Source organism: Furipterus horrens, unplaced genomic scaffold, assembly GCF_987537825.1.
Source record: "Furipterus horrens unplaced genomic scaffold, mFurHor1.1.pri manual_scaffold_10, whole genome shotgun sequence".
Taxonomy (NCBI): domain Eukaryota; kingdom Metazoa; phylum Chordata; class Mammalia; order Chiroptera; family Furipteridae; genus Furipterus; species Furipterus horrens.
The window spans coordinates 61,016,699-61,028,061 of NW_028327180.1; the positions used below are offsets into that span (position 1 = coordinate 61,016,699).

General features: G+C 48.8%; 1 protein-coding gene across 4 annotated transcripts; it reads right to left on the minus strand.

Moving 5' to 3' along the window:
• Positions 1-822: 822 nt before the first annotated feature.
• Positions 823-10,800, minus strand: TRIM41 (tripartite motif containing 41). 4 transcript variants are annotated; one of them, XM_090287886.1, is made up of 7 exons: positions 9,266-10,800; positions 5,608-5,703; positions 3,614-3,877; positions 3,130-3,152; positions 2,802-2,929; positions 1,743-2,376; positions 823-1,639 (listed from the first exon to the last, which is right to left on the minus strand). In XM_090287886.1, exons 1-6 carry the CDS (start codon positions 10,085-10,087, stop codon positions 1,772-1,774), a joined length of 1,938 nt encoding a protein of 645 aa, XP_090144012.1. In that variant the 5' UTR covers positions 10,088-10,800; the 3' UTR covers positions 823-1,639; positions 1,743-1,771. The 4 variants fall into 4 exon arrangements, with proteins under 4 accessions (XP_090144012.1, XP_090144013.1, XP_090144011.1 ...); XM_090287887.1 differs by having other exon boundaries at positions 823-2,376; positions 3,614-3,844; XM_090287885.1 differs by having other exon boundaries at positions 823-2,376.
• Between the last annotated feature and the right edge of the window lie 563 nt (positions 10,801-11,363).

Genomic DNA, 11,363 nt, shown 5'->3' on the forward strand with positions numbered 1-11,363 from the left:
TTGGACAAAGATGCATTTTGCCTTTCCTCCAAAGGGAAAATTACAATGCAGAAAACTTTCTGAAACTCATCAGGTTAAGGTTCTCATAGTGTACATCAAATTGGATCTTTTTGTTAAATTAGTTTAATTCGTTAAGGAAATGCAACTCACCAGAATTGCTGCTTAATAATCCCTTTTTACTCCTTCTGTAATTGGAGATTTTAAATTGTGTAGAGCCCTGACTGGTATGGCTCAGTTGGAATGTCAACCAGTAACCAAAAGGTGGGTTTGATACCTGGTCCAGGTACATACAGGAGGCAACCAGTTAGTTTTTCTTCCTCTAAAAGCAATGAAGAAGAAAAGGACCTCAGGTGAGGATTTTTAAAAATTAGTGATCTGGATATATTCATAATCACAGAGCTAGCTAGATGACAAACTGTGTTGAAGTAGCCTGTGTATACCCTCGATTTTCTCCTTGACTAATAGTAATGAGGCATCTCTGGCTTTAGCTCCAAAAAATAATTGGAAATGTGCTGTTCCAGGTCCTGGGTCTGAGAGCCAGACTTGTGGAGATTCTTGGGAAAACAATCATCCCAAAACCTCAAAGCAGTATATGAATCAGCAAATGATCAAGTACAATATGAAGGGTGCCTACAAATTAGGATATACAAATGGGGAGGAAGGGTAGGATTTATATTCCAATCTCTTGAGAACAGGACTAACCAGATGTGACATACAATGAGTCACCTCAATTTAGTGGAGGGCTGGCTTACTGTGGGAGAAATGGAATGGCATCTAGGTTACATCTTCAGACTCTGCTCATGTTAAGGAATGGACTCCACAAAAGAAGCAAATAAAATTTTATTTCCACAACACAACCCAGCTTCCCTTTTCTGCAGGAACATAAATTGACCTGGGCCATCAAAGCACAGGACAAAAGCTGGTAAATGACAAGGCAAAGGGTTACTAGAAAAATAGATTATACCCAAGGCTCTCCTCATGGGGACCCAAACCTTGGTCCCCAGGTTCCCCATCAGGGCTCATCAAATGGAACTAAAGACATGAAGAGAATGGAGACCGACAAAAGGAACTCTGCTGAACAAAAGGGAAGGGAGCCTGACTATGAAAAGGGTAGGGTGAGCTTTGCTCCTAGATTAAGTGCTGGAAAAAATGGAGGAAATAATTTATTGGCAGATGTAGTGTAGTTTCAATCATGTCAACCATTCCAGATCTCTCATTGAAGCTAAATTCTGGCCAGTCTATGGAGGTAGAAATTGGGGATGGAAGACAGTTTAGAATCCTGTCTTTCCCACTCCCCAGAGTAGATGGTTATTATCTAGCTCTACCCTTTGTACAGCCTGCCTCCCCCTAAAAGGTTTCCAAATCCCTTAGCTAAAACTTGCATCAGAAAATATAATTGAAGTGGGGGTAGTCATGAGTCTTGCCAAATCCTCCAGCCTGGGAACTGACTCAAAGGTTGAAAAGCAGGGGTGGGGAAAGGGAAGTTAATGAAATTAAATATCCCCTCCCCTACTCAAATTCAGGCCCTGGGCAGACAGGGAGGGAAGACCAAGCAGCTGTTATTAGGGACCCATGCAGACCTGTTGGACAGATAGGTGAGAGGAGGCAGAGCTGGAGGCCAAAAGGGTTCATTAGGCTCCTAGAGAGAAGAGCAGGAAGCAATGCAGTAACAGTTTTGGGAGCCTTTGAGCCCCCAAACTTATGGGCCACCATCCACCACCACCCGCCCCACCAGTGCTGACCAGAGGGGCCCCTGCGGGTGGCAGGCTGATCAGGGGCACAGCTTGATGCGGGTGCCCTTGGAGAGGACTCGGAAGAAAGGGAAGACACGCTCGCCCAGGAAGGCAGCTGAAAAGGTGTGCACGTGGGCCAGAGTCTCTGCATTGTAGAAGCCCAGGCGCCCAGCCTCGTAGTCCAGGTACACGCCAAAGCGCCGTGGCTTCTCAATTGGGCTCAGCAGTGTCTGCTCTGTTGAACTCTGTGCCTGGTAACGTTTGCCATTGGTGCCCACACACCACACTTCCCTTTGGAGCAGGGGCTGCTGGGGTAGGTGGAGCCGGCGGCGGCGGTGGTGATGGCGTGAGGAAGAGCTGGCATCCCCAATGCCCATGGAGGAACCCCCAGAGCCCACCTTCTCCTTATGATGGGTTGACTCACGGGCAGCACCCACTGCCCATCCCCGTCGCCCACCCACCTCTACCTCCCAGTAGTGCCGGCCAGAGCGGAAGCCCTGGGCCCCCAGTACGCAGCAGTCAGCTGAGAAGCGCTTGGAATGGTCAGCAACCTCCTGCCGCCGCTCTGCCAGACGAACACCCCGGCAGTCAGGAGACAGCATCAGGGCCGGGTGAGCCGTGTCAGGGTCCAGCGTCAGGTCCACTTGGGAGGGGAAAGGACAAATATGCCATGGATCGGCCCACTGTTCCCCATCAGCAGCCAACTCCAAGGTTCGACCTCTTCTAATGCCCTCCCCCCTTCACCTCCCCAACCCCCAGCTATCCTCAGCTCCCCACCCTTCCTAGAGGCCAGGCTCAGGTTCCCAGGGGTTCCACCTCTTTTTCCCGCTCTTGCTTCCAGGACGCTGGATAGGTCATCCCTCTGGCCCTGGCTCTTCTTGCCAGCCTTCACCCCCAATACCTACCTGGTCTAGGAAAGCAGTCTTGGCTTGAAGCCCCAGGTGGCCTACCTGCTGTCTGCTCCATCTCAGCCCCCATTCTTCCCCTGGGGCCCATCTTCCCTCAGAACCCAATCTCAGGTCTGTGAAGGGAAAGGCAAAAGGAAGGTCGTCCAGGTGACCTCCCTACCTCGAGCAGCCTGACAGAACATCCGACTCATTTTCCTCACGATGGCGTCTGTCAGAAAGTCATGGCTATGGGGTTGACACGGGTCAGGGGACCAGATCTCCGGGGGCTGCAGCTGTACCTCTTCACACCTGGAGGAAGGGGACCGGGCAAGGGGTGGGACCATGATATTCCCAGAGGGAAGAATAGAAACTGAGGGGAAGGAGAGAAGGGTATAGGAGGCAGAAATTTGGGTCCTTGGGGAAGGACGGAGAGGGGCAGGACAGCCAAAAGAGGCAAGGATGGGGAACCAGATGCCACAGGTCACAAAGGATTAAGGGTGGGAACACACCTATTGAAAGTCTCCTTGATATCCTGGGAATACAGACACATAAAGAAGAAGGAGAAAGAGACAAAAGAGAGAGTCAGTTGTGCAGGGGTGGCTCCTTTCTCCCAGTCTGATTCCAGCCAGAGAAAGACTGAACTTAAACCAGGAGTGAGAAAAAGCACCTCAAGGCTCTCAATAAACATGCAACCATCTCAAGCATCCCTGCATCTCGGCATACCTAACGCCTCTCATCTTGCTGTGAGCCCAGAAATCGAATTTTCAACCCCAGTAAAATAATTTTCACAATATGATTGGTCATCTTTTTCAGGATGTCACTGTCAAAAATTCTTTCCTCGATTCTCATTTAAGACCCTCCTACAGCTGAATCTTCTGTATTTTCATTGGGTATAATCACACATACACACTATATTCAACAATAATCCTATCAATGCCTGACAAAGCAAACACAGGGTACTTGGGAGCAGGCAAGGAAGGGGGCACTGCTCACCTGGAGCAGCCGCAGGCCCCCCTGCTGACTCCTCTCCTGGGCCTCGGCCAGCAGGCAGCTCAGCTGGGCAGCCTGCTCCGAGAGACGGCTGGCCGCTGCTCCTGCACGCCCCAGCTGGGCTTCGTGCATCTCTCGAAGGCGCCGCTCCAGCCCTGCCTGCTCTTCAGCCAGAAACCTCGTCAGCCGCCCAAATTCTGAGGCCACAGCTGCCAGCTCTGACTTCATCTGGCTCTGGGATGATGCAAAGGGGATGGTGGATACCACCTCAACACACAGAAACATAAATCTCCAGTTTTGCAACTGCTGCCCCTCAATCAAAGACAAAAAAGCCCCACATCCCAAGTAGAAAGAAGTACCTGTCCCCTTCCCCACCTCCCAGCCCTACCAGGCATCACTCGGACTCCCAGCACACTGGTCCAAAACTCACGCACCTCTGCCTGAAATACTTACCTCTACTTGGCTACCTGAGTTGACTCACTCTACAGGTCTAAGCTTATATTCCCTGAGAAGCCTTCCCTTCCCTCCATATCTAAAACAGGACCACCCCATAAATATCACTATGTCTCCTCATGGCCTATATCTCAATTCGAAATTTTAAGTTTACATTGGTGTACCCTTTAACATCCTTTCCTCCCACTGCACTGTAAGCTCTGGCTGCCACAGGATCCTTGGACCCTGGCATAGTGCTGGTCATGGAATTGGTGCTTGGTAAGAATTTCTTTAAATGAATAAATTAAAAATTCAGAAATCAAGATATGAGGTTAGGGTCATGACCTTGGGAAAGTCACCCAATCCTAGATCAGGAATCAGCAAATGTTTTCTGTAAAGAGCTAGATAATGTTTCATACTTTAAGGGCCAAGAGGCAAAATCAAGGTTATTATTATGTATGTACTTCTATTATAATAAGAGAAAACATCTGCCCACCTCCACCCCATTTGCCTGGGATGGGCAATCCCAAATGGTGGGCACACTTTTTGCCCACATATCATTAGCTGGAAACATTCTTAGGACAAAAGAGTGACAGGTCAGAATGGGGAAGGAAGTCCTGACTGGCCAAGTGGTTGAAGTAAAAAGTCAGTTTCTCCCTCTGTCCCAGTGACACTCAGATCCTTACCCCTTCTCTGCACACCAGGAGCCTCAAAGTCTCAACTTGGGCAACTGGCTGGAGGCAAATGACTCCCTTACTCCCAGACCCAGATGCCACCACTCAGTGCCAGGCAGCTGCCAGCAGAAGTCCCTGAAGTGTAGGTGGCAACAAGCACAGTCCCTAGGAAGTGGTAAGGCCTAGCCACTGGCCAGGAGGCAGGCACAGAAGAGGTGGGGGAAGAGGTCCAACAGGAAGGATGTCCTGCACTTGGTCTCTGAAGCTCGGCATTGGGCCATTCCAGTGCCTGGTGGCCTTACAAAAAACAGATAGCGGATGAGAGGTGGGAATTGGGGGGAAAATACCTAAAAGTACTCCTTGGAAAGAAGTGAGCAATAATGAAAAAAGGCTGAGAAACACTAGACCAGAAGGTATTAGATCTCTGCAATGCTAACATTCACTAATTCCTCTCCTCCATTAGATACCCTGACCCCTCCCCTCTCATGCTCTGGACTGCTCTGCCCACCACCTGCCATCCACCCAGGGATCTGGGGCTTCCCTGATGGCTGCTATATGGATTTTGCCTTGCCCGCTTCTGCTCTCTTCTATCCAGCATGGTGGGGACAGCATGGTGGGACACTGGCTCTGGGGTCAGTGGCCGGGGTGGTAGGCCTGCTCAGCAGCCTTGAGCCAGACACCTAACGTCTCCATGCTAGGCCTCTCACCCCATTTTAGAACCTGGGAATGCACCTCTCTCCTCAGGACCGTGGGATGGCGTCTGTGCACCTCTCTCCCAGGCTTCGGCTGCCCCTCTTCAGCAGATCTAGTCACCACTTGTGAGAATGGACAGCCCATCTTCCCTGCCCTGACCACAGAGCTAGTCAGCCCCCCTCAAGGACATCCACCCACCTTCAGCTCTGTCACCCGCCTCTCCTCCTTGGCTTTCATCTTCTGCACAGCCTCCAGCTGCTTCCTTAGAGGTTCCACATGCCCCTGAAGTTTGGCCTGAGGGAATAGTAAAAGGAAGGCTAACAGCCTGGGCTGGGAGAAGAACCTGCTCTCAGAACCATCTTGTTCATCCTCCCTGCAGGGGTTGGGTCTCAAAGCCAGATCCCCATCAGTTACAAATGAGCATCACATTCCCTTCCTCCCCTTCCTTCTCTGCAGATGATGACAAAGGCTCAACCCTCCACCAGCATTCATGTCCACAGCCCTGGATGTGTTCTCCAAGGGGGTATCCTGATGACTAGAGCCCCACACTCAGAGGTAGAATGGGCCTGGCTTGAGAACCTCACCACAAAGTCCTTTCACATGAATGTTCCTGCCTATGGTCCCTTCCCCCTCATAAATAATCTGCCTCATAACTTTCATCTCTAAGTACTTTTCTGATGACTTTTGTGTGATAAAAATCCATCAGTGGTTCTCCACCACTTGCAAAATATGAGGATCTCACTGCTCCTACACATCTGGCCTTCCCTCCTGTACCCACCCCTTGTCTTTAGCCAAATAAAACTCTGTGTCTTTTCCTGAGTATAACTCCATACCTTTATTCCTCTAACTGGAAATGCCCTTCTCCACTTGGCCAAAGGCATTCTTCCTTTAAACTCAGCTACCTGACTATGGCCCTCATGCTCCCTGCCCCCAACTTCCTCTAGGATCCCAAGGAACAGGACCACAAGCATTACAACACTTCCCAGGCACTGTAATCATTACAAGTGTGGTTACCCTCCCCAAGACACAGGGGTTCCTGAAGGCAAGGTCACCACTTTAATTTCTGTTTCTCTCCGTGCATCTACTTTCTCTCCCACTCAGTCACTTGCTAACGAAAAACAAAAACCCTCTCTTCCTAAAGTTTTAATCTGCCCAGCAAAATATGTACTTAAGCTCTATGTTCCAAACATTTGTAGCAGTATTTTTTTTTTTTTTTTAAGGGCTGTTAAGAGACACCACAATGGCTGAAATAAGCCCGAACGGTTTGTTATTTCCCTTCTTTGTCTTCTACTTCTGTTTCTCTCTCCTTTTCCTTGAGGGGTAACACAGGGCAAAAGAGCTCAAGCCTAGACTCCAATCTAAATGCACCAGGTGACCTGAAGCAAACCATGATTCTAGGTTCATCTTAAAATGAGAATTGGGAGTACTAGAATCTATCCCCTGGACAGTACACTTAGCACAGCGTTTGGCATGTAGAAACAGATCAGTAAATGTTATCTAGTATTCCCTACCTAGGCCTTAAGCTGCCAATGAGAGCCTGATAATGACCCCTGAGTGAAAGAAGTTACTGACCCAGAGTACAAAAGGCAGTTGTTGCACAGGTAGGTGGTTGTAGAAAACAATTACTGTAATAATAAAATTACAATCAATCTGTAACATGAAAATAGCATAAACTACACAAAATTTTCCTTCTGATACTACTTTCTACTTTTCTCCAGTAGTGTCAATAATTTCAACTATATTAATACATAGTTTGTCATGCTTAAGTCTTCCATTTAATTTTTTTCCTAAGTTGTTGACAAAAATTCATAGGCAGAAATCTAAATAGAGTACTATATAAGAGAAATTTTCAAGGACCTTTAACATTTTTTGAGCTTTATTTATACATCATTTCTGTATTATTACCTGTTCAATAAAGAAACAGTTCTACAAAACAACACAATGCCAAACTAGTTTAGAGTACATATCTGAACAGAATAAACTACTTGCCTGTAAAACAGCCTATAACTTAGGCGATCACTCAAATTAATTCTATATAATAAAACTTATGCATTGACATTTGCTAATCAGTTAATGTCAGATTACTAGCTGCAGAGCCCTACTGGACTGGCATTCAATAGACATGGTTAACACAAATTAAAATACAGTTTCAGAAGCTCTTTGGATGTCCTGCCAAAGGAGCATGAAGGAGAAAGGGGTGAAATGCCCATGGATATTCCACCCTGAGATCCAGTTAACAAAGTGACTACATATTGTCTGATGCATACAGTTAACTAGGAACTGAAGGGATATAAAAGGGAAAGACAAAAGGGGTACACAACCTCCCCTAATAATGCAGGGCCTAAAAGGCAGGCGATATGACCAATGCAGTGAGTTCCGTACTAGGCTGAGCTGCCTAAAGATACTCTCCTTATCGCTGATGCAGAATCTCTAGTGGTAGAGCTCACTTTATTTTTGAAAACCTCCACTAGTAATCCAGCCTGTCAGCCAGGCTTGACAATCACTACGTAGAAGGAATAGATACCTGTCATGAGGGGATGTAGGTTTGTCTTAGCTGTACCACACTCTAGATTCATTACTCTAAAATTGGGAAAACGAGGGTAATACCTACACAAGGTTACTGTAGGAATCAGGAGGTGTGAAAACTCAAGTCACAAAACAAAAAAGTATGGTGCCAATAGACGCTACCTCCTCCCCTTCCCTTTCCCACTGCTTCAAACACATCCACGCCTTCGCTAAGCAGGGATATTTTTGCTGGCTGTCTCACAGCCAACTCTCCTTCACCTATGTCCAAAAAGAGTCAGGATCAGAAGTAGGGGGCAAGATATTAATAGAGTCAGACTCCAAGATAAAGTCATATGTCAGAAAAGTCAAACAGATATTCAAATAGTGGTGATCTTTTTAACAGTATAGGCCAAGGATGGGGAGAGGGGTTGGGGGGTAAGTCACAACCAAGTCCATCACTTACTAGTAGCTGTGTGGCCCTGTGTATATTACTTAAATCTCTCTGACTCTGTTTCCCGGTCTGTAAAATGGGAATAGAAACCATATCAAACTCAGAAGGTTGTCCTGAGTTTTAAATGAGACAGTCCATGAAAAATGCTTAGTACAGTGCCTGGGGTATGTAGTACATATTAAATAAATATTAACTTTTAGTCCTGGAGATAACAAAGTTCAAAGACACTAAGAGACTTGCCCCAAATAAATTAAGTGCAGAGCCAGGACTACTGATTTAAAAGTCTCTCTCTTTCCCTTTTTACTGAATTCCCAGGAAAAATAAGAAGTTCTTGCCAGTATATCAGAATGATGCAGATCCAACAGAAGTCCTCAGAGGAAGAACCAAGCCATATCATTGGGTGGGTGGCGAACCCATTAGAAGGCAAGTGCAGTGCATCTGGGTCAGACACTAGGAGTCATTACTATGTGCCTGCTCCTGAGAGCCCTTTCCTGTTCTTTGGGGCCCCAAGTTCTTCCCATCTGTAGGGATCTCTGTCAAGAATAGACTTAAGATCACCCAAAGGAAAATGAGACTAGTGGTAAAGACCTAGGGTCCTGTCACGTGCACTCCTACTGTTAGAAACAGTAAAAGTGGCTTTTCCCCAGGAGACACAGCCCAGTGATATGGCATCACCAGCTTCACCCAATTTCCTTTGAGGAAGCCAGTCTTCCCTGGTCTTCACTGTGTCTGTTTTGTCTGTGTACAGGATCCTTCTCACTCTAACCCTTGGTACCAATAAGTACTTAAATAAGGAGAATCTGCTCACAAATACATGAGGTTCTTTGAGACGAAGACATTTCCTTTTCCCAGCTCCACTTACTTCCTCTCCTCCCCCACTAAACTCCCATCTTCTCTCACCTTGTACTCCTGCACCACCTCCTCCAACGGCACCACGCTGTGCTGTTTGTGGCTCCTGGATTCTCGGCACACCACACAGATGGCCTCTTCATCCACCTCGCAGAAGAGCTTCAGGGCTTCTTGGTGTTTGGGACAAATGCCCTGCTCATTTCCACGGCTACCCCGACCAGGTGCTGGATGCATCTGCCTTATCACTTGGACCATGTTGGCTAGCTGCAGGTTGGGGCGGAAGCTCCGCCTGGGAAAGCTCTTTCGACACTGGGGGCAGGTGAAGCACCTCCGAGGGGCTGGAGGCGGGGGCAGTGACGTGACAGGATCTAGCTCCTCTTCTTCATCCTCCTCCAGCACTTCTTCCTCCTCCTCGTCCTCCCCCCTCAGGTCCTCCTCCATGTCCCCCAAGTAGTAGTCCAGGTCTTCCTCCTCATCCTCCTCCTCCCACACGTAGTCCATGTTGTCCCAGTTGGACCCGCCCATGCCACCTGTCCAAAACACACCTTCTTCTTCCTCCTCAACCTCTTCCTCCAAGTCGCCCTCATAGTCTTCATCCCTCATGGGAGTGTCCCAGCCCCCACCAGCCCCCACAGCCTCCACTTCCTCCTCCTCGCCGTCCTCCTCCTCCTCCTCCTCCCGGTCTAACTCGTCCCTGTCCTCCTCATCCTCCCCTCCCCACAACTGGGTTACACACACTCGGCAGAAGTTGTGCCCGCAGCCGATGGACACAGGGTCCGTGAAGTAATCGAGGCAGATGGCGCACACCGCCTCCTCCTGAAGGGTCTGCACAGGGTTGGGTGCCATGGCAACGGCAGCCATCTTAGTGTCCATTCAGTCAGTGTAGATGGTTGGGGGGGCAGGGGGCGGGGGTCTTTCCTCTCAGACGCCCTGACGACCCGGCCCCACCCCCAGCCCTGCCTCTCCACACCTTGCCTCTAGCGTAGCCAGAGAAATGTCCTCCGGACAAACCCCCCCCTCAACAGTTTCCTACTCCCAGACGACAACTGTGTCTGCGAGGGGAGAGGACACAGCTGAGGGCCACCCCTCAATCGCTCAGGTGGCCCTGAGTGCAAATCTGCCCCAACGCTCCCTGGGTCTCCTAATAACCCCCCGCCCCTCATCACTTCCTGGCTCCGCCCCATCACTTCCGGTCTCCCTATCAACACTTCCGGTGCCTACAGGCCACCGAAGCTAGGTAGTTCCTTCCACGGTCGCTCAACTCTCCCTTTTTCCCACCCCGGGCCCCGGACGACAGGAAACGACGAGGAGACGCTCTAGCATCCATTCGGGTGCAGAGTAGGAGGGCTTGAACGATGGAGGCCTACATCTCTGTGGTGCGGGAAGCAAGAAACACAGACAAAACAGAAGGCCCGGCTACGCCCCTTTCTCGCCACTGGGGATAAACTTCGGGAGACAGTGGAAGCCTTTTCCATCGTCCACTGTCGGTGCTATGACCGCATCGGGCCGGCGCCATCCTACCGCCCGGACACGAAGGACTGCAGCGAATACTCCCCACAGCTGGTGCCAGAAGCGGAGGGGTGGATCTCGGTGAACGCTCTGAAGTATTTCCGGCCCTTCTAGGCAGAGGACTTTGTTGTTTTGAGGACTCAGAGCGTCTGTCGTTGACCGTCGGGGGAGGGGCCTGAAGAAGTGCGGTGGGGGGAACCAGAGACTCTTACCCTCCTTTCCACTATAGTTGGCATCTCCACACCTATTTTTAAAACTGTTGTCCGGTCACTGTCGCATTAAAGGAACTATCCTAACTACACATCAGCTAAGGAATAGTGGCAAATCATTTCATGCACATTCACATAGTGAAACACTCCAGCTGTAAAAAGGAATCCTCTTCAAGATGTATTCTTAAGTGAAAAAAGCAAGGTACCTAACTGTAGAGTGCACTGCCATCTGTAAAAAAGGAGAAGGGGGGAGGATGTTAAATGTATTTGATATTTTTATAGTCCTGTGTTTACTCATAAAATAAGGATAATAGTTTCTATTATGCTTAATAAATTGTAAAATTAGAGTTAATGTCATGCAAAGTGATAGAATGTTCCTTAGCGCATAGTGAGATAATACGGTTTAGCTACCCGTTATTATCGAAGTCGTC

Bases quoted from the DNA above. Each gene is read 5' to 3' on its own strand.
- TRIM41 (XM_090287886.1), bottom strand. From the start codon at position 10,087: ATGGACACTAAGATGGCTGCCGTTGCCATGGCACCCAACCCTGTGCAG. The intron at 3,153-3,613 runs GTGAGCAGTGCC...CTGTATTCCCAG, and splicing joins GGGGCCTGCGGCTGCTCCAG to GATATCAAGGAGACTTTCAA. The intron at 2,377-2,801 runs GTAGGGAGGTCA...TCCCCTCCCAAG, and splicing joins GTTCTGTCAGGCTGCTCGAG to TGGACCTGACGCTGGACCCT.